Here is a 20669-nt window from a genome sequence, read left to right on the forward strand (position 1 = left end):
GCTAGTCTAATGGCCAAGTCGAATTCAAGTAGCAGATCCGAGCCCATCCATTGAGGAATTGAGTGAAAATTGACATAATCAGATCACTGCATTAATGACCCCCTAATAACATGCCGGGATGTTTAATAAATAGCATGAAACATGACCTCTCTGGTCCACTTGAATCACTTTTCAATTGTAGCCTTCAGTCAGGTTTTCTGCCCAAGGAATGGAAGATTCCCCAGCATAAAGGGGGTCCCAACCACTGATCCAGGTAACTACAGACCCATAAGTCTTACTAGCATCATATGTAAGGCCATGAAAAGAATCATCATGGACATGACAAATGAGGGCATAAAACACTGCACTCATCGTAGTTCAGCTTTGTTAAAAGGAAGGCCATGCCTATCAAATTTGGGGGACTTTTTTGAGAGGGTCATCAAAGCACTGGCTGAAGGTAAGTCTGTGCACACAGCTTACCTCGACCTGGCCAAGGTTTTTGATACAATACCCTATTCAGGCATTGCAGACAAGCTCACTAATTTACATATAAACTCTTTCATCACCCACTGGATAGCTAACTGACAGAACTCAGGAGGTCAAAATAGGTGAGGCCTCCACCAAGATGGGCAGTCACTAGCAGAGTCCCCAGGGTTTGGTACTGGGCTCACTCCTTTTTGGGATCTATTTCTCTGAAATGGAAGCAAATACTGAAGGTTTTTGGCTAACTAAGTTTACAGATTATTGAAAGTTGGGTGTTATCACAGACTCCCCTGCAGACACTGGCAATGTTCAAGAAGGTCTGTCCTCACTAACAAATGGTGCCAAAGCCATGGTCTTAAATTCAATGCTACGAAACGCATAATTGTACCCTTTGTGAAGTCAACCATCATGACTAATTACTCTATTGACAATACACCCTTAAGAGTCAACCCAGTGGTCAGAGATCTGGGTATGCACATAGACAGTAACCTTTCCTTTGACCACCACATGGCCACAGTGGTGAGGAAATCCTTTTATGTTGGGCAACTTATAAGTAAGGGCATGGCATCTAGGTCTAAAGAGGTCATTATCTCACTGTACTCTCCCCTTATCAGACCAATCATAGAGTACAATGCTCCTTTTGGTATGTACCTGGCCAGGCATATGCAGCAACTACAGTGACCTCAGAGGTTTCTTAAAAAAAGGATACAAGGCATAACAAACCTGCTTTATGCGGAGCGCCTTAAAGCCCCTTCCCTCTACTCAGTCTCCTACAGAATGTTGAGGTGTGATCTATGCCTGGCTTACAAGTCATTCACAAACCCCACACTTATGAATCTGCTAAAGATTTGTAAGTCAAAGAGTACCAGAAATACAAGGACTAGAGACCTGAATTTTGTCTGTGCCTTAAACAGAATAGGCTGGAGAGACAGATATGTTGTCCCAGAGACTGTCCCTCCTATGGAGCAGGCTTCCCATCCATGTGAAGCTGACGTTGTCTATTATCCAGTTTAAGTGCAACCTAGACCACTGAATGGGAAATAGGAAATTCACACCATGCCTGGCACCCATGTCCCTTATGGACAGACGTAGCTTATAAATGCCTGGCCCTCAATGTCCTATTTGGATACAGGACATCATTATTCTTTTGAGAAAACTTTGCCCCCCCCCCCCCCCCGGGTCATTAGCCTAGTAACACAGTCTATAAATCAATGTACAAGATCCATCACACATTGGTAAATTTTACTGCAGTTACTATGAAGAAATAGCAAAGCATTAACCACAAAAAAGGACAAATTGCTCTCCAGGGTGTGAAAACCCAATGTAGAATATCTTAGGATGATTCTTTGACACCATAACTGTTTTGGCTTGCTCTCAACCCATTAAACTCTTTACTTAACAGCCTAGGTCACGGATTCAGTCTAACCATAAGACAATCAGTCAATGGACATTTCCTCTACTTTTTGTGGATACCCTAAGACTGTACAGTTCATCACATAAACACTTGGAAAAATAGCTACAAGTTGTTAAAATCTTCACAGATGACATAAAAATGTCATTTGGTCTCAACAAGTGCGCAAAACCAACATTTGAAAGAAGAAAACTGAATATCTGAGAAAATATAAAACTTGCATATAATAAAGCAGTCAGGTGCCTTTGTTTTAGTATAGATTGTTTATATTAGCATGCTGCTGTATGACTGTTACTGTATCCAACCTTTTGCTCTGTTCAGACTTCCAATATTTCTACTGACAGTAAAAATGAGCTAAAAAGCTAGAAGCCCAAAATGGAACCGGCAGTCTGCGAAAAAAAAAAAAAAGGTTTTAATCACACAACAGCTCTTCAATGTCCTTGCTTTGTCACTGCCTCCTGTGCACCAGCAGCCAATCGGAAGTGTATGACTCAGGCTCTCCACCTAAATAGGTGGCTGTTTAATAACATGGTTCTAGCTGCTAAGAAGTGTACACAGTCTTTTACATGTTACAAAACTGGGACATTTACTGTCTCATGGGTAAATGATGCAGAAAGTGGGATGGAAAGCTGCAAAAAGGCACTGTCCCATGCAAAGCTGGATAGGTGACAACCTTAAAGCATTATGTTTGGATGAAATACTAATATCAACATTGTGAAGATGAGTGTGCTGAAGAACTTTTGCATTTTAACTTTTTGTAACTTTTATAGTTTTGAGATTATTTTATTTGTTTACAGGGAGGTAGCAAAACTGCTTTCTCAAGAATTTAGCTCAGGCAAAAGCTGTTCAAGGAGGAAATCTACATGTGTCAATAGGTGTGAAATTCCACTCTGGCTAGGTGTTAATAAGTTAACTGTTTCTGTGGACTTTCAGGGCCCTGGATATGTCATAGGGGTTACCCAACCCACTACATGCAACTTCCTTTATATAACACAGTGCACTACAAATAGTAACACCTACACAAGAAGAAAAGGAAAGCAGGCGGGACTGTCCACTACAGCAAAGACTTACAACTTAATGATATTTTGTGAGGAGAAGTACCTTACAACTGTACAGTCAAATAACAGTGTAATCCTTGCAGCAGTAATAATTACATAAATAGAAACTGCAAAACAGTAAGGAGCCATAAGAAGGAATTCTGTGGCAGGCCCAATGCTGTGGCAAAGCCACCTTTAGCCTTGAAATGCCAGGCCAGTTTGTAACGTTTGATGACTGAGGGCTATAGTTATATTTAGCTGCTTCATAAATAACTTAGTGGAATGGGCCTTAACCTAAACCTAAAACAGGACTACCATCCCATAATTTTCATAGCAGAAAGTAATGTACTTTATTAACCACTTTGATGGTTGATTACTAAAACAGAAGGCCTTACCTTTTCATCACGGAAGACCCAAAATTTGCCCATCATCTACAAGACTTGTGTTGCCTGTGTGTAGTACTTCACTTTACTGTGCAAATCAGTAATATGCACACCTCATTCCTGGCTCAAGGAAATGGAAAAGGGAGATGCATATTCTGGATAAGGGCCACTGCTAAGACTACCTTAAGTCTGAAAAATGGACTGGTTTACAGAAGTACTGAAATCCTTATGGAAGACTGAGAAAAGTTCCTAAGACAAAGGACTTGTCTTTTTTGACCGGGTAAACCAACTAGCTCAATAAAACAAAACTACATCTTTTCAAGGGTGACTAGTTACGTGACTTGTTCAGAGTTACTCTGGTAGGCAAACTGAGGGAATCAAACTAGGACAAAAGGGTGAAGACTGTTAGCAGTTCACACCGTTCATTCACCAAGACAAACTGCTAGGCACTCAGAAATAGGTGAGAGACACCAAAAAAGTCCTTCAAAGAAGGAAGCTTTCGCTTGTCTTTACCTACAGATAAAGGGAAACATTTTTTTTTTTGTCTTTGACAAAGATGAATTACCATTTTTTTTTGGGGGGGGGGGGTTGAATCTGAGGTGAAATGTATACCCCCAGCAAAGGAAGAAATTAGATTCTCTGGAAATGCAAGTTGTAGTGACTGGCAGATATACATGTCCTCCCTGTGGTCGTGTGATTTTCCTCTGGGTGCTCCGGTTTCCTACAACATCCCAAAGACATGCTGCAGGTGGACTGGACAGTCTAAATTGGCTCTAGGTGTGAGTGCGTGTATGTGTGTGTGTGCCTTCTGTGGAAGGTTGGGTGCCGGGCTGGCAACTCGACGCCATAAAACTCCACTGCCAATCATGAACGAACAGGTAATCCACTGTGGTGACCCCTAACCGGGAAAAGCCGAAAGAAGAAGTGGTGACTGGCAGATATACCTTAATGGAAAAATATACAAGGCCATTTTCAAACAACAAAGAAATATATTTCAAAAGAGAGGTGCCAGAACAGGAAGCTGAAGAGATGCACCTCATGAAGCACCAGTAGAAGTATATCTTCCATTTAGTGAAATTAAAATGTCCTTGTGGAAGTCATGTTAATCTTCTTTAAAACTTGGGCAACACTCGTTATCCTCCCTGAACTGACACATAATGCGCTCCTTTATACACACTGCTACTACCCTTCCATCCCTCACCTGACATTTCTAAACAACCCAAGTCTTAGCACCTTCATGTCCTATTTATTAATAACCACTCTTGAGGTTGTAGTACTTCAGATGAGACATTAAACCATTAATGGGATCACTGCTGTAGTCCCTCAAAGAAGAAGGTAGTAAAAGTACAATGAGAAGAAAACTGAAAAGGCAAATTTAAGAAAACAGGTAGAAAGTGGGAAGACTTGTGCTAGGAAAACAATATATTTGCTTTCAGAATAAAACTAATGTTTAAGCTTTAGCACTTTTTTTTAAGGAAAAGCCACTCTATGCTCCCCAGTACTCACAAAATTAAAAAGCAGGATAGGAATTTATATTTATGCTACTCTAAGAGACAAGTAAATTAAAATAAGGTTTGGTTATCTGTATTAACAATCTTTTCAAAAATTAAAAAAGCCATACTGAACTTAGCAACTACAACAAATATGACATCAAAATACACAATATGTCCTAGCTGATGCTGACATGAACCCACAGAACCTTCAGAATTTCCTGAACTGATAGAGAGAGCATGACTCCTCACAGCTTCCTCCAGAATATTCACCCTGTCCTTCTAAACGGTAAATGACATGTGTGTTAGAATCTAGAACTGTTCCAAACTCTCTACCTCCTTACAAAGCTAAAGCTGGAGTTGTCTGCAAAAAATTCCCAAACAGTGGAACAGACAAAAGTACACTGGATGCTGATCTGTACAGTTAGTGGGCAGGAGCCTGAATACAGTAATTGTGCAAAAGATAATGCAGATTCTCATGACTCTGGGTGAGCACACCCTGGATCCAAGAACAGGCCAAGTACGTAAAAGAACTGATCATTTTGTTTGGTCCATTACAAATCTAATAAACCACTGGTATAATTTTATTATACAGAATACATGAACAGGCATCTTCAAATCCTAGGCTGTTCTCTTCAGGAAGAGTAAAAAGTCATCACAATCTCCAATTTTTTTCTGTTACTAATCTGTCTGGGGATGACAGAAAAAATGGGTCTCCACTGCATGTACTTTTTGTGTATTAAGAAAAAAATTCCATGGCTTAACAAGTTACATACTCACCTCTAATACAGGACAGAATAAAAAAAGCAAAAAAGCACTCTGGGGTCCTACAAAAACAGATGCTTGGATTCAAGCTCCAACAGCAGCATGCAAGTCCACTGTTAGACAAGTGCAATTCTTCAAATGAAATATGAAACTACCATGCAAAATACAGACTTTTCCATAAACTATTTTTAGTAACTATAATATCTGCAAACTAGAATATTTACACTTGCTTGCATTGCATATTTTCCATTTTACAATTTACCTTACTTACCAGAGTATTCATAACTAAAGCAAATAATACAACACTCGTATGACAGTCTTATCTTATCCCTTTACTCATACCCATTTCTTTACTTAACCAATGATTTATTAAAATTCTTATCTTATTATTGCATGCTGTCATACAAGCTTTTTAAATCTTGCTACTAAAATTATATGCTTCTGTTAACTCCCATAATGTTACCTACCATAAGTTTTGCATTATCTTTTTTCCTACTTAAGATATAATTCACAATTTTTCTATCATTAACAATTCTTGACATCCTTTTCCTTTCATACCATATACATTGTCTTCCATTATATTTCCCATCTTATTTTCTAATCTTTGTTGAATTATCTTCATAAAAAAATATATAATCTGTATTATTTAATACTACTGGTCTCCAGTTCTTTATATCTTGTTTGACATTTTTCAAATACATTTTAATATTCCACTATACGAATACTTATAACAAATACCTTCATTTAACCATTTATTCAAACATATAGCAAGTATTCCTCTTGCCATTCCATTAAAATGTTATACATTTCATATCCTATTCCATCTGGACCTGCTACTAAATCTAGATTTACTTGTCTAAGGACTTTACCTAATTTAAACATTAATCTCTCTCTCTCTCAATTTCCTTATTTACTTGATTTGCTTTTTTTTTTACTTTCCATATTTTATTATATTCTTTCTTTTTTTCTTTAAACATTTCTTCCGCATAATGAATATGGTTTCCATATTCTGTGTTTCTTTTCTTACTATCTCACCTTTCTTATATTTTATTGCTCTCATATCTTCCTTCACAGTGTTATTCAAACATGCTGACACTTCTTTTTTTCTTGCAATAAACATATGTTTATATAACAAATTCTTAATCTTTTCATAATTTCTTTTGTATGACTCTTTTTCTTTACCATAACACATTATCTTTCTTTTCTAGAAGCAGGTTTATGTATCTCTACATCTTTCTTTTTCTATCCTTCTGATTTTCCTCTACCATTAAAAAAAATATATATATTTTTAAATGTAATCCACCATTCCGACCAATTAATATAATATGCTATCGCAGTAGCATGATCCCTCCATAACTGTATGATTTCTTCTTTTCCTTCTTCATTCCATTCTTTCACATTTACGCTTTTTATTCATTTTCCTCTTTATATGTTCTTTATTTTCATTTATTTCCATCCGTATACTGCTAAATGATCTGTAAATCCTGTAATAACTGCTTCCCCTTCTACTATCCTTATTCCTTCAGATATTATAAAATAATCAATTTCTGATTTAAGTACATCTCTTATATATGTCCAAAACTTTCTATGCCGTATAATCAATTTGCTCCATTTCCTAACGTCAAATATTTTTCTTACACCCTTTCCTTTCTTTATGTCTCTTAAATTACAGTTAATCTCCTATTATGATATTCACGTTTACTACAACATAGTCCAATAACTACTGAAATAAATCCTCCCTTTCTTTACAAATAGTATATGCATATAAGGCTATATTTTAGATATTCTTTCTTGACATCTTACATAAATAATAGTTAATCTTCCCATTCTTCCTAGTGTTACATCTAATACCTTCGCTGATCGTCAACATAATACCGCTATTCCTGAACAACGTTCCTTTCCCAGATTCCATCCCATCATTTTTGTTTGCAATCTTTCCTCATTTGTTAAACATCTTATGTCTTCAAACACAGTTCTAGCCATATCACATTTATTACACCATTCTAAAAATCCATATTCTTCTTACAATATTTTTATGCTATTTACATTTACAGAAAGAATTCTTAAACTGTTACTCTCTATTTCCTTAATTTAAAGGAAATAATTTACCCCTTTCAATTTTCATTACCTATTGCCCATTTCCTTTCTTTTAAACTCATTCCTTTAAACTTTCTTTTCCTCTTTTACTCTTCTTTCAATGGAACTCTTTTTCCTTTCACTATTTTCCTGTGTATATCTTCTTCATCACTAATTTGTTTCTTTTTCTGTGTCCTCTCTCTCTCATCTTGTTCTTTATTTTTATTTTTCTCTTGTTCTAGATTACCTTCAATTTCTAGTTCTTTTTCATTTTGTTCTATATCCACCCGTTTTTTTCACTCTCGTTTAGATCTTTTTGCAATCCATCCACAATTGCCCAGTTTGTTTAAATTTATAACATTATAGTTCACATTTTTTTGCATCATGTCCTGTTTTTCTGCATACATAACACTTCTTTTTATCAAAATTATTCAGAAAATATCCTCCTTTCCTGCAAAAAAATGTTTTGGTTGTCCCCAATAATTTACTACACCCGTTACCATTAACATTTATAACACTTGGAATGTGCACATTTTTTTTTCATTTCCATTTTTAGAACACTACAATCCCATTCCCCAGTACATAAACCTCTAATGTCATAAACTTTTGAAATGTCCATCACTTCTTTACAAAAATTTTTTACATTTTTTTTCAGTCTGTCCAAAATTGTATATGAGTTTTTTGTTTCACAAAAAAGCTTTTACTACACAATTGTTCCATGGGTTATCATTTTCTCTCTTTTCATAATCACACAAAAATATTTTTGAGACTGTTCATGGAATGAAGAGTGACAATAAGTCTCTGTTTATCAAAATACAAGTTCTTACCTCCTGTACTATCACACCCAAAAGTAGAATTATAGCATCCCATACCGTGTTTCTATTTAATTCAACATCTTTCTTGCTTTGTATTCATAGGTTCATAGGTAGGTTCATAGGCAGGTACTAGGCTATCTGCCCTAGGGCATTTATTAGCCTAGCCAGAATGTGTTGGCTTTCGCCACCCTTTAAGACTAGATTCCCAAGCCTCTGTCCAGCAGGGCCATAGAAGTGGTCCCAGGAGTGAATTATAGGTTCATAGCTTACTACAAACTTTCTTTTCAGGACATCTTTTTTTTCTTTCTGTTCAAGTTTATTTCTGACTTGTCTCTGCATAGATTTTCTTTTTTGGTGCAACTTTCCCTTTTGTAATTATTTCCACATCTTCCTTCTGTAGTTTATCCATTATTTCACCCCAAGACAGGTCTCCTCCATTCTCTGGCTTACTTTGGATTACCATCTCTAATAGTATATCATCCTGCAACCCTTCCGACTGGAGGGTTGTAACAACACAATCTTCTTTTACCATGGATTCCATCTCAGCAAATTATTTTACAACACTAACTCTGAATTTTGTACATCTCATTGCAAGCTAGCATTCACCTCTTCTCCTTCCATTACCTTCTCCATGTCACACATGGTCCTCCCAGACTCCACTGTGTTAGGATTGAAACGTGCACACATAATTGTGGCTAGCTCTTCCAACACTATGGAGCAATGATCAGTAGGGGAAGTTTTCCGATGCCCTAGCCAAATTTCTCCTAGCAGCAGAAACACCCTTCAGCCCCCCCCCCCAAAAAAAAAGGCCAGTACCCTGGTGGAACTAACCCCAATTAACAAAGGATAAATAAATAAGGTCATAAGGTATACATATTAAAAAGCACCAAAACCACCTCCACAGAGGTTACTAGACCAAGAAAATGCTACAACTGCTACCAGAAAAAATGCGGAAGACAGAACAAAATAACAAGCTAGAAGCCAAAAAAATATTAAAATGGATTTGCTCTTTTTTTCCCTATTTTTACTTTTCCCTAACTTGTTTTACAGTTTATTGATATGTTCATATGCATTCTGTATTTGTTTTTGATGTATAAAGCATTTCAGTTTTGCTCCTGATTTTAGTTAATTTATTTTAATAACATTTTGCTTTCTGCCTTTGTAGCCAGAGTTGTGGCTGAGAAGGATTCTTTGACCAGCATGCTTACCCAGTTACCAAATGTTAAATAAATAATTCACACAGACAGTTGCCATCAACTTGTCACAGTACCAGTTTGCATTATAGTTTTGAAGGAAGATGGGGTGGGGGCTTAAGACAGAAACATTTAAGCATTTCAAGGGAATCGGAGTCCAAATGAAAACACTCCTCCAAGAGAAAGGGCTCCATTAAAACAAAAGGACACAATCCAAAGATGCAAAATAGAAGACTCGAGAAAGATGGGAAAGAATACGAGTGTCTGAACAACATTTATGAAAAGGTAGGCAGCAATAAAAACTGTAGCAAGATGTAAGACTGCATGGAAAAATGAAAGGCATTTTTAAGGCAGCTGAAAATGAAAATATCTATTGGTTAAATAAGATTAGGTTCATAGGTAGATGCTAGACAAAGTCTAGGGAACCACTGAGGAGCCTATGCCAATTTCACAACTGCCATCAAGCATTGTTTGGGTAAGTCACTTGCTCAAGGTTACACAGCAGGCAAATGAGGGCAGAAAGAATCGAACCTCTGTAGATCTGCAGCTTATCCAAAGAGGACAGAAATGGGCAAACTATGTGGGCCTAGTGGGCTCAATCTGTGATTATGATTGTGGCTTCAGAATAAATGCAAGGGAAACCGGACATGTACAGAAAATGAGGTATTAATGTCAGCACAGAATGTCTATATGGTTACTCATTTGCACCATTTTGCAATAGAACTGAATGAAAATTCTTAGAACACAAACAGAGGGAAAAAATCTACAGAATTTAAGTTGTCACACTTGTACCTGCTGGGCATAGTATGTTGCAACTTGCTTCATTCCTCTGCGGTAGGCTTCTGCTGCCTTACTAAAGTATTCTTGCTGCTTCTGGTGATGTAAGAAAGCTTCCATCCTAATGTCTTCAAAAAAGGGACAATCTGTGTCTTTGAACAACACAGTGGTAGAATTCTCATCATCTATTTCCTTGGATTTCTGGAATTTGGGAAAGAAAGGCAACATTTTCATTTTTTCCTTTCAACTGATAAAATTCTGCAGACAAAAATGAGTTAACAGAACTAGTAAGCTGCAGACAGTTTTGTCCCCAAGTGCATACTGATAGAAATTCAGTGTGCACATGTCTGGTTAATAATTTAACGCCACTAAATCATTCACAGTAGACACAAACTTAAATAAAATAAAAATTTACAATAATTTCACTGCAAATGTTAAAACAGTTAGCAAAACAAAACTAAAAGACAGCATGACAGTGAATGCAGTAAATTTGGAGAAAGTGTACTATATGCTTCACTCTTAGCGCAATTTCAAACAAGGACTTGGACAACAACATTCTGCAGCCAAACATTAACAAAATGAAGAAATCCTGCAAGAACAGCAAAAGACCACATTCTACACTAAAGAAAACATAGTAACAACTTGTTGTATCTTTGGGCTTTTCCCGGTTAGGGGTCGCCACAGTGGAACTCTGGTCTGCTAATGATTGGCAGTAGATTTTTACGTGCCGAGTTGCCAGCCCTGATGCACAACCTTCAACGAAGGTACGCCCATTCATGCATGTCTCCACACAGAAGACGCTTTAGCTGAGAATCGAACAGGACAACGTCTTACTGTGAGGCGACAACGCTACCGCAGCACCACCACCAACTAAAACTGAAAAATACTCAAGAAGGCATGGTCAGACGTGAACAAGGCAGGAGTACATAAAATGGACATCAGAGAGCAACAAGGAAGCAGCACATTAATTTTTTGATGGGAAAATGTACACATGCATGAGTGCATTCAGTACTTAATGGTAAATCTTTGAGTAGCAAGACCAGTTTTAAACTATTAATTCCTTATACATTTATATTAGCCAGATATCTGCCCTTTCAGCCGAACTTCTAAAGCTTTTCAGACATCTGAGAGTGGGGATGGCCTCCTCTTCTAATTCAGGACAGACAAACCCAGTACATGGCTAAAAAAGGAGAGTAACTCACATTATTTTTGATTTTTTTTTTTTAGTAGGAATGCCAGAAAGTATGCCTCAGCTCACAGCAGATTAATTCCCCCCAATTCTCAATTTGAAAAGCCCTCAAGAACCTAAGTGCTCCTCTAATGCAAGGAGATTTTACAAATGGCAGTCATTTAGGGCCCCCAAAGGACTTCTGGATGGTCATAAGGTCAAAGTACTTAGTACGGACCATTACAATGTTTTCAAATTTGTGATTTTCATTGCCTCTTCAATCTTCTGGCCACTTACGGCAGTGAAAAACAAGTTCAAAATCCAGTGAAAATGAGTAGGACAGAAAACTGTAGCAGTGATCTTACTAATGATATACAGCACAATTGTGTTATGAGCTTAACATAATTCTAGGCATTCAAGAACATTCTTTTGCAGTACTGTGACTCCTGCTTGCAGAAGCCTGATGGCTGGCCTGAATCCCAGAGCTATCCCTTCTCTCTGTCCTGTTGACCTTGCAGACTTCCTTCCCTACCTGATGCCAGTACATCTGCGGTATAAATAGGCATCATCCATAATCATCTTCAGGTCTTTTTTGCCCTAATGGGTTCAGGACTTGCTCCTATGAGCTGGAGAATGATCCACCCAAGGATGATCTGTCCTTAGTAGGAATTACAACCAGATGGACTCTCAAACTTGGTTCCTTCAGCTGTTACCGACTATGAAGAAGGATACTTGACCTGGTGGGAGACAAAACAGGAAGTGAGGGATAGTCTAGGCACCCATACCAAACCCAAAAATGTCCCACAGACAGAGGGGAGAGGAGGACAGAACTGGTGACACAGCAATGAATCTACACAAACACGATTATAGTATGTTCCTAACACAGCTGCAATGCCCTTCATGAATCATTGTTGAAGTTGCTGGCTAGTCAGATGATTCCTAGAGCTTATGGGACTGAAGTTGGACAACCTGTTGAGGATTATAGGAAGTTACTAGGCTATTGGCCCTGAGGCCATTATAAGCTTAGCCAAGAGTTTAGCCCATCTTTAGACAAGTCAGCACCCAAAGTCCCTGTCCAGCAGGGACACAGGTGGAATCCCATGGATGTATTTTCTATTTCCCATTCAGTTATCCAGGTTGCGTTTAAAAAGGGATAATGAGGTACTCTGCTTGACGTAGAGAGGAAGTCTATTCCACAGAAGGAGGAGTCTCTAGGACACAAATCTGTCCTGCCAACAAGTCCTACTGATGTCACAGATCAGGTTGAGGTCACACGTGAGGGTTATTCGAATGGAGCTTGAAGTGCGGATATGCAGCAGTCCCATCAAGGCAGGGTCTGAGATTGCAATGTATGTCAGACAGAGGTCACCTCTAAGGAGTTTGTATGAAATTGAGTAGAGGGACAGGGCTTTTAGCCTATCTGTGTGGGGTAGATGTTTGAGGCCCCTGGATTCTCCTGGCAAGGAACCTCTGTGGTCTCTCCAGCTGCTGCATGTGCTTTGTGAGGTACATGCTGAAGGAGGCACTGTACTCAATAATTGCCCTTATAAGGGAAGAACACAGGGATGTTATGACCTCCTTGTTCCTAGATGAGATACCCTTACTTATGAGGTGGGCCATGTAGAAACCTTTCCATACAATGGAAGCAACATGGTGGTCAAAAGTCAGGTTGCTATCAACCTGGTGCCCTAATACCTCATGACTGATTGCGTGCTTAGGATGTTGTTATTAATTTGATAATATGTGGGAATGTCACTCTCCCAAAATGGGATGAGGATGCATTTTTTGGCATTCAGCTTGAGGCCATGTTTCTGGCAATAGTCATTTGTTTGGGTGAGACCCTCTTGGAGGATATCCACATCACTTGGGGAATTGATGACCACACACAGCTTGCAGTCATCTGCAAACTTGGTCAGCTATAGCCACCACTGGATTTGGCCTGCACCTCAGAGATGTACATCCCGAATAATAGAGACCCCAAGACAGATCCCTGGGGTATGCCACTTGTTACGGATCTACTGCTTGAGATGGCTTCTATCAGTTTGCTACCCATCTGGTAATATATGGACTGATGCCTAGCTGAGAGTGTTTATTATGCCCGAGTGGGGAATAGTGTCAAAGGCTTTGGTCAGGTCAAGATAAGCGGTGTGCACCATCTTCCCCTTGTCCATGGCTTTGGTGACTGTCTCAAAGAAGTTGACCAGATTTAACAGATATGACCTCCCCTTGACAAGCCAACCTGTATGGGGTTGAGTGTTTGCAGGTTGCCAATGTCCCTGTAAATGAAGTCCATGACAATCCATTCCACGGCCTTGCAGATCAGGCTAGTTAGGTTGATGGATCTATAATTTCCAGGATCGGTGGGCGCTCCACCTTTGTGTAAAAGGGATGACAGTGGCTGTCCTCCACTTGGCTGGGACAAAGCTAGTACTCAGGCTTTGGTTGAATAGGGTGCCTAAAGGTGATGCAAGTTCATGCCTGAGTTCAAGTAGAATGCAGCCTGGAATGTTATCGGGTCCCATGGCAGCTGTATTTTTTTGCCTTTGAGAGGGCAGTGATGACCTGTTCCCTGGAGATAACGGGAGGGGAGGGTAGGTACTGGGGATGTCCTGATTTACTAAGGGGGGACAGAGGGGTGAAGTTTTTGCTGAATCTGTCGGCCAGTAGGTTGGCTACATCTACAGCATTTGTGTATGTGGTGTCCTTGACCACCAGTTCTGAACCAATCTGGATGCTTTCTTTGAGATTGCAGACATATGTGAAGAAGGCCTTATGACTGTCCCTAGTAGAGGTGGCCAATTTGGACTCAATGTTGGCTTTAGAGGATTTCACTAGTGCTCTTATTTGCTTGTTCAGGCTAAGGAGAGATTGTTTCCAAGTGGGCATCTGCTCCTTCTTGGTCCTGGACAGCAACTTTTTCCTTATGTTAGACAGTTTATTTATTGCAGATGTCCATCAGACAGGCTTACTCTTCCTTGTGGAGGGTGATTTTGTCCTGTCGGGTATTCCTGACTCCATGCATATATATATATATATATATATATATATATATATATATATATATATATATATATCTATATATATATAATAATACAGTACTTTGGTGTAGATTTGGACATTGGTGCCAGTTCCTACAGAGGGGAAGGGGGCTGTGAAGCTGTTTATACCATCCCTCAGGAGGCTGTAATCAGCTCTGGAGAAGTTTTTTTTGTTTGACTCCAGCTAGAGGGGGGTCAGGGGAGATGGTGACTGCTTTATGGCCGGATCTTACCACGGAGAGGATGATACTTGTAGTGGTGCTGCAGTGGTTACTCATGTTAGTAAATACCAAGTCCAAGATATTATCACCTCTTGTGGGCGTATCGACTAGCCTTTCCATGAAGAGGATATAAGGCCCTGCAAAATGGTTTTGGCACAGCATGTCCTGGTCCTGAATAATGATGGCTGGATTACAATGTTTGGCAAATGTACGGCCAGAGGACCAAGCGAGTACTTCCAAAATGGCCTGCATAGTGCCTTCCACTAAAAAGAAGACTGTTACAGTAACTGTGATCGTAGTAGAATGAGCTCTCATCTTATCTAGTACAGGTTTACACAGATGAGTGTTAACAGAAAGAAATGCAGTGGGCTATCCATCTGTTGACAGGTCTATCTGCTCTTCCTTTAGCAGATGCACTAACGAGAGCTTGTAATTGGTACTGCGTGGTGGAGGGCAATGCTATCAGAAAGGCAATCGTCCAAGACAGAAATTTTACTGAGGTGAAAGCAGCCAGTTCGGGGGGAGGGTATGTTTCTCAAGTACAAAGTTCAGGTTCTATGGTGCAGCAATCTATTTTTTGGGTGGTATTTGATGCACCACCCATTCAGCATTGAGGAACTGTTTTGCTGGCAGTGGGGAGAAAATTGGGGGGGGGGGGTTCTAGAGGCAGACACAAAGGGATGACTGAGACATGTACCCCCGGAGAGAAATAAAGCACCCCTGCTTTGCAGAGCTCTGTTAATGAGAACCACAGAAAAAGTGGTGACACTGGCCCTGTACTCTGTCATTGCACCAGTGAAAGAATTTACATTTTCCTAGGTAAGATTTATTTATTTGTTAGTTAGTTAGCTCCATTTCCTGGCTTCCTAACACATGTAGTGCATTCTCAGAGTGCATATGCCTTGTAGAAATGAGGGCTAAATCATCCACACACAAAACCTTATTAAAATACACAAGCTTTTAGTTTGGATTAAGAGGTCTACCTGCTGGGGCAAAATAACTTTTTTTCTTCTTGACAGGCTCATCAGAATGAAGAATTGATGTTGCCTATGCCAAATGGTACTACAAAGTAGCGTTTGTGGCCTATCCTTTCTCACCTTTTGTAACAAAATGGGGAACAAAAATATAAGAGAGAAAGCATACAGACACAGAGCTGTCCAGAGAATGGATAAAACATCTGTAAACCAGACATCTACTATGAGCAATCCAGATATAATATCTGTTCTACTGTCGGTTTACTGGAGAAGCAAAATGGTCTGCTTCTGTCACATCACATTTGTGTAATATGCCCAATAGCACATCCCTGTTTAACATGCATTCCTTGGGTCTAAAAAGAAACTATGCTACAGCTTCTTCACATGACATTTGTGCAGCTGCAAATTGGGCTAGACCTCATACCTTCACCAACCATTACAAATTGGATTTGGCCTCCAGAGGAAGAGCATCTTGTGGTTCAATGGTGCTCAGGAATGTCCTTCCATGAGAGCCTCCCAGGAATAAATGTAGCTGGGGACTCTGTCCCAGATGTAAGGAATGAACGAGGATTAACAACATCAGATAAAGAAGTTATGTCTTACCATAACGTTCCATCTGTGTTGTTGATCCTCGTTTATTCCTTACATCTGGGTAGTGGGTTCTGACCTCGCAATTGAGCTGGCCATCTTCCAAGCTCACATCAGCCACAAACTCTTGAGCTAAACTCTTACCCAGGATTCCCTTCTCCCTGATACCTCAGATTGAGTTTGCAAGTCAATAGAAGGTAGTGGCTACCTCTGGTCAAATGACCTAACAGAACCGGATGGTGAGATCCACTATAAGCCGAAGAAGGGAGGGTCGTAATGACTGAACGTGGATCAACAACACAGATGGAATGTTATGGTAAGACATAACTTATTTATCTGATGTTGTTAATCCTCGTTCATTCCTTACATCTGGAACAGAGTCCCCAGCTACCTTTATTCCTGGGAGTCTCTCATGGAAGGACATTCCTGAGCACCATTGAACCACAAGATGCTCTTCCTCTGGAGGCCAAATCCAATTTGTAATGGCTGGTGAAGGTATGAGGTCTAACCCAATTTGCAGCTGCACAAATGTCATATGAAGAGGCTCTAGCATGGAAGGCAGCAGAAGTTGCTACCGACCTTGTGGAATGAGCCCTTATGGCTGTAGTTAGAGAGATATTGTGCTCTTTGTAAATAAATGTTACACAGTCTTTTAACCATTTAGCCAATATGACCTTAGAAACATCACATCCTAATCTTGGTCCAGAATAAGCCAAGAATAACTGATCTGATTTGCGAGAAACCTTAGTTCTGTCCAGGTAGAAATGAATTTGCCTGTGAATGTCTACGGTATGTAGGCAATACTCTCCCCTGTTAAAATGATTGGAAAAGAAAACTGGTAATTCAATGGTTTGGTTAATGGACATTTCAGAGAAAAATTTTGGCAGAAAGGAAGGATTAGTTCTCAAAGACACTATCTTTATGAAAGGTCAAGTAGGGCCGTTTGATGCACAGAGCTTGAAGTTCAGAAATACGTCTGTCAGAAGTAATGGTAACCAAGAACAAAGTTTTCCATGAAAGAAACTTGAGGTTGCATGAAGAAGCTGATTCAAAAGTTGTTGTTGTCAGAGCTTGCAGGACTAATGACATATCCCATGGTTAGGTAGGTTCTCTAAATGGGGGTTTCAAATGATTTACGCCTTTTAGAAAGGTCTTGCATAATTTGTGTGACATAAGGGAAGACTCTTGGACACCACTGTGAAAATTAGATAGTGGGGCCAAATGAACCCGAATGGTAGAAGCAGAGAGGCAGATTGGAATAAACTTGACAGGTATTCCAGTACCACCGGCACCGGTGTTGAAAAGGGATCTATCTGCTTTTCCTTCAGCCAAATAGTAAACCTTTTCCACTTGCTGAGATATGCATCTCTGGTGGAAGACGTATGAGACGCAATATGAATGTCACATACTGGGGAAGAAAGATCATTCTGCCTGGCAATCACAGGAAGTGGAGGAGCCAAGCTGTGAGCTTCAGGCTGTTCACATTGGGGTGAATCAGGTTCTGCGAATGGGAGATCAACTCCGGAGTTGGATCAAGAATCCATGGTTGATCTAGCAGGTGAGGCCATAGAAAGAGGAACCAAATTTGACGAGACGAATATGACGCTATGAAGATTACTTTGCTCTTTAACCGGCGGGCTTTCTTCAGGAATTGGGGAATGAGGGGGAAAAGCATAAAGTAGACCTGAGGGCCAATTGTGGACTAGAGAGTCCCTGGGTAACTTGCCCCGATAGGGAATCAGGGCAAAGTAATTGCTGCATTTGTAACTGATTGGGGATGCAAAGAGGTCGCAGCAAGTGAGACTCCAGCGGTTGAAAATCTCTGCTGCTACTAAAGGATTCAGGGATCACTCATGAGGTTGTAGAATGCACCTTCTGAGTCTGTCTGCTATCACGTTGGAACTCCCGGGAATGTGGGTTGCGATGAGAAAGTGGTTGGTAGCCATCGCCCATTGCCATATTCTCATGGTCTCCCAACAAAGTGGGTAAGATTTATTTCCGCCTTGTTTGTTGATGTACCAGACTACCGCCATGTTGTCTGATTGCATCGCAATAGTCCATGACGGCAGTAGGGGACTGAATGCTTGCAATGCTAGAAGCTCTAGGACATTTATATGCAGATGGGCCTCCATTTCGGACCACGTGCCCTGGACTGTCTTTCCCTGAAATAGCCACCCCCACCCCATCAGGGAGGCATCCGTGGTCACTGTAGCCTTAGGCTGTTGGGGGGTAAAGGGGTGAGACCTTTGTGACGGGTTCTGTGACATCCACCAAATTAAGACTCGTTTGCACCTCCGAATTACCTGCATCTTGGATGATAGAGGGTACTGAAAGGGATACCAGTGGGTGAGTAGCAGCCACTGTAGAAGCCTCATGTAGAACCTCGCAAGGAGGATAATAGTGATGGAGGCTGCCATGGAACCCAGCAGCTGGAGAACAGAATGTGCCATGGATTTTTCTCTTGAAAGGATTGGTATGAGTTGCTGTTTTATCCTTAGGATTCTGTGCTCTGGAATGGATGCTCTACAGTTTTATGTATTCAACAGGACCCCAATGAATTCTATAGACTGCGATGGGGTCAGTTTGGATTTTTGCCAGTTTACAGTTATGCCTATCCTTCCTGCGGTGTGAAGAGAGTATGCCAAGGCTGCTTCCAACAGATGTCTGGTGGGGGCGGTAATGAGCCAGTCATCTAGGTATGGAAACACCTGGAATCCTGTAGTCGCAAGTGAGCTGTGACGACTGCCATGCTCTTTGTGAACACTCTGGGGGCTGTAGAGTCCGAAGGGCAGTATTCGGAATTGGTAATGACTGGCTCCCACATGAAAGCGAAGGAATCTTCTTGATGGTCTGTCCACCTTTATGTGGTAGTACGCATCTTGAAGATCTACAGAGCATCAAAGGGCTCAAACAGATGCCATATGCTGCCCGATTAAAGAAACTCCAGCTCTGCTCAGTGACATACCGCCTGCTCAGAGGCGATCTGTGCCTGATGTATAAAGCCATATCCAACCCGGAATTAATGGACATGCTGCACCTCAGAAAATCCAAATCCCATCGAGCTATGAGCTTGAGAGACTTGAACCTCAGCACTGAAATAAGTAGGACATGCTGGAGGGACAGATTCATAACCCAGAGGCTCCCTTCACTCTGGAATAAAATCCCAGTCCAGGTTAGGCAGAGTCCCTCACTGACTCTCTTCAAGAGGAATCTTGATGAGTGGATGGAAGATAGTAGGTTTACCCCGGGTATCACTTCTGTGTCACTGTTAGACAGAGGTACAGTATACTAACCTCGAAAAAGGGCATAGCAAAATTCATTTAAAATGGGTGGTGAAAGCCAAACACACTCTGGCTAGGCTTATAAATGCCCTAGGGCAGATAGCCTAGTATGAACCTATGAACATCCAATCATCTTTTTCCAAGAGTGGGAGGATGGACAGAATTGTGACCATCTGGAATTTCTGTACCTTTACAAACTTGTTTAATACACTGAGATCCAAAATTTGCCTCTAGTCCCCAGTCTTTTTTGGCACCAAAAATAGTCTTGAGTAGAATCCGGATCCTATCTGGTCTCAGGGGACTACTTGGATGCCTCTTTTTCCTCGCAGCTTTTGATCTCTAATGCTGCTTCTTCCCTTTGACTGGGTGGAATGTCAGGAAGGTTTCTTAGGGGGCAGGACAAAAATTGAAGGGGATATGATAACCTCTGGTTATTATCTTTTGTACCCAAGAGTCAGTGGTAATGGTTAGCCAGGCAGAAGGGTACAAAGAGAAACAACTCCCAACCGCTTCCAGAGGAAAGCAGTTGGGACGCTCTTCAGGAGCGCTGGTAGGATTGACCAGAGAAGGAGTCTCTGGAACCCTGGTTATGTGGACCTCCTCTGCTCCGAAAGGGGCGTCTTCCATATGAGTTTCCCCCTCTGCCTCTAGGGGAGAAATCGGCTTGTGTGTCACGGAAAAAACCTCGAGACTTTTTGTGGCATATCTTCCCGCTCTTCTGGTTTCTGGAGAAAGCCCACTGAGGGGAAGAGTAACGGATGCCCATGGCAGCAAGGGTCTTACCTTCCTGTTCATATCTAGCCAGTGTGTCTTTCACCCTGGGTCCAAATAACGAAGAGGCTTCAATGGCAGCGTTCAAAAAGGAAGCCTTGAAGTGTTCCGCGAGGTCACACAGGCGCATCCACGCATGCTGTCTCATGACTATGCCTGCACCCACTGCTCTAGCTGCTCCTTCTGATGCATGAGAAATCAGACGCATGGAGGAGTTAG

General features: G+C 40.6%; 1 protein-coding gene across 1 annotated transcript in view; it reads right to left on the bottom strand.

Moving 5' to 3' along the window:
• Positions 1-20669, bottom strand: part of N4BP2 (NEDD4 binding protein 2) — a 1502684-nt gene that overhangs the window by 252761 nt on the left and 1229254 nt on the right. The window contains exon 13 of the mRNA XM_044062929.1: positions 10425-10610. Coding sequence (XP_043918864.1) covers positions 10425-10610 — 186 coding nt within the window. The remainder of the gene's footprint in view (positions 1-10424; positions 10611-20669) is intronic.

Source organism: Protopterus annectens, chromosome 2.part1 (assembly GCF_019279795.1).
Source record: "Protopterus annectens isolate FY-2018-M chromosome 2.part1, PAN1.0, whole genome shotgun sequence".
Classification (NCBI taxonomy): domain Eukaryota; kingdom Metazoa; phylum Chordata; order Ceratodontiformes; family Protopteridae; genus Protopterus; species Protopterus annectens.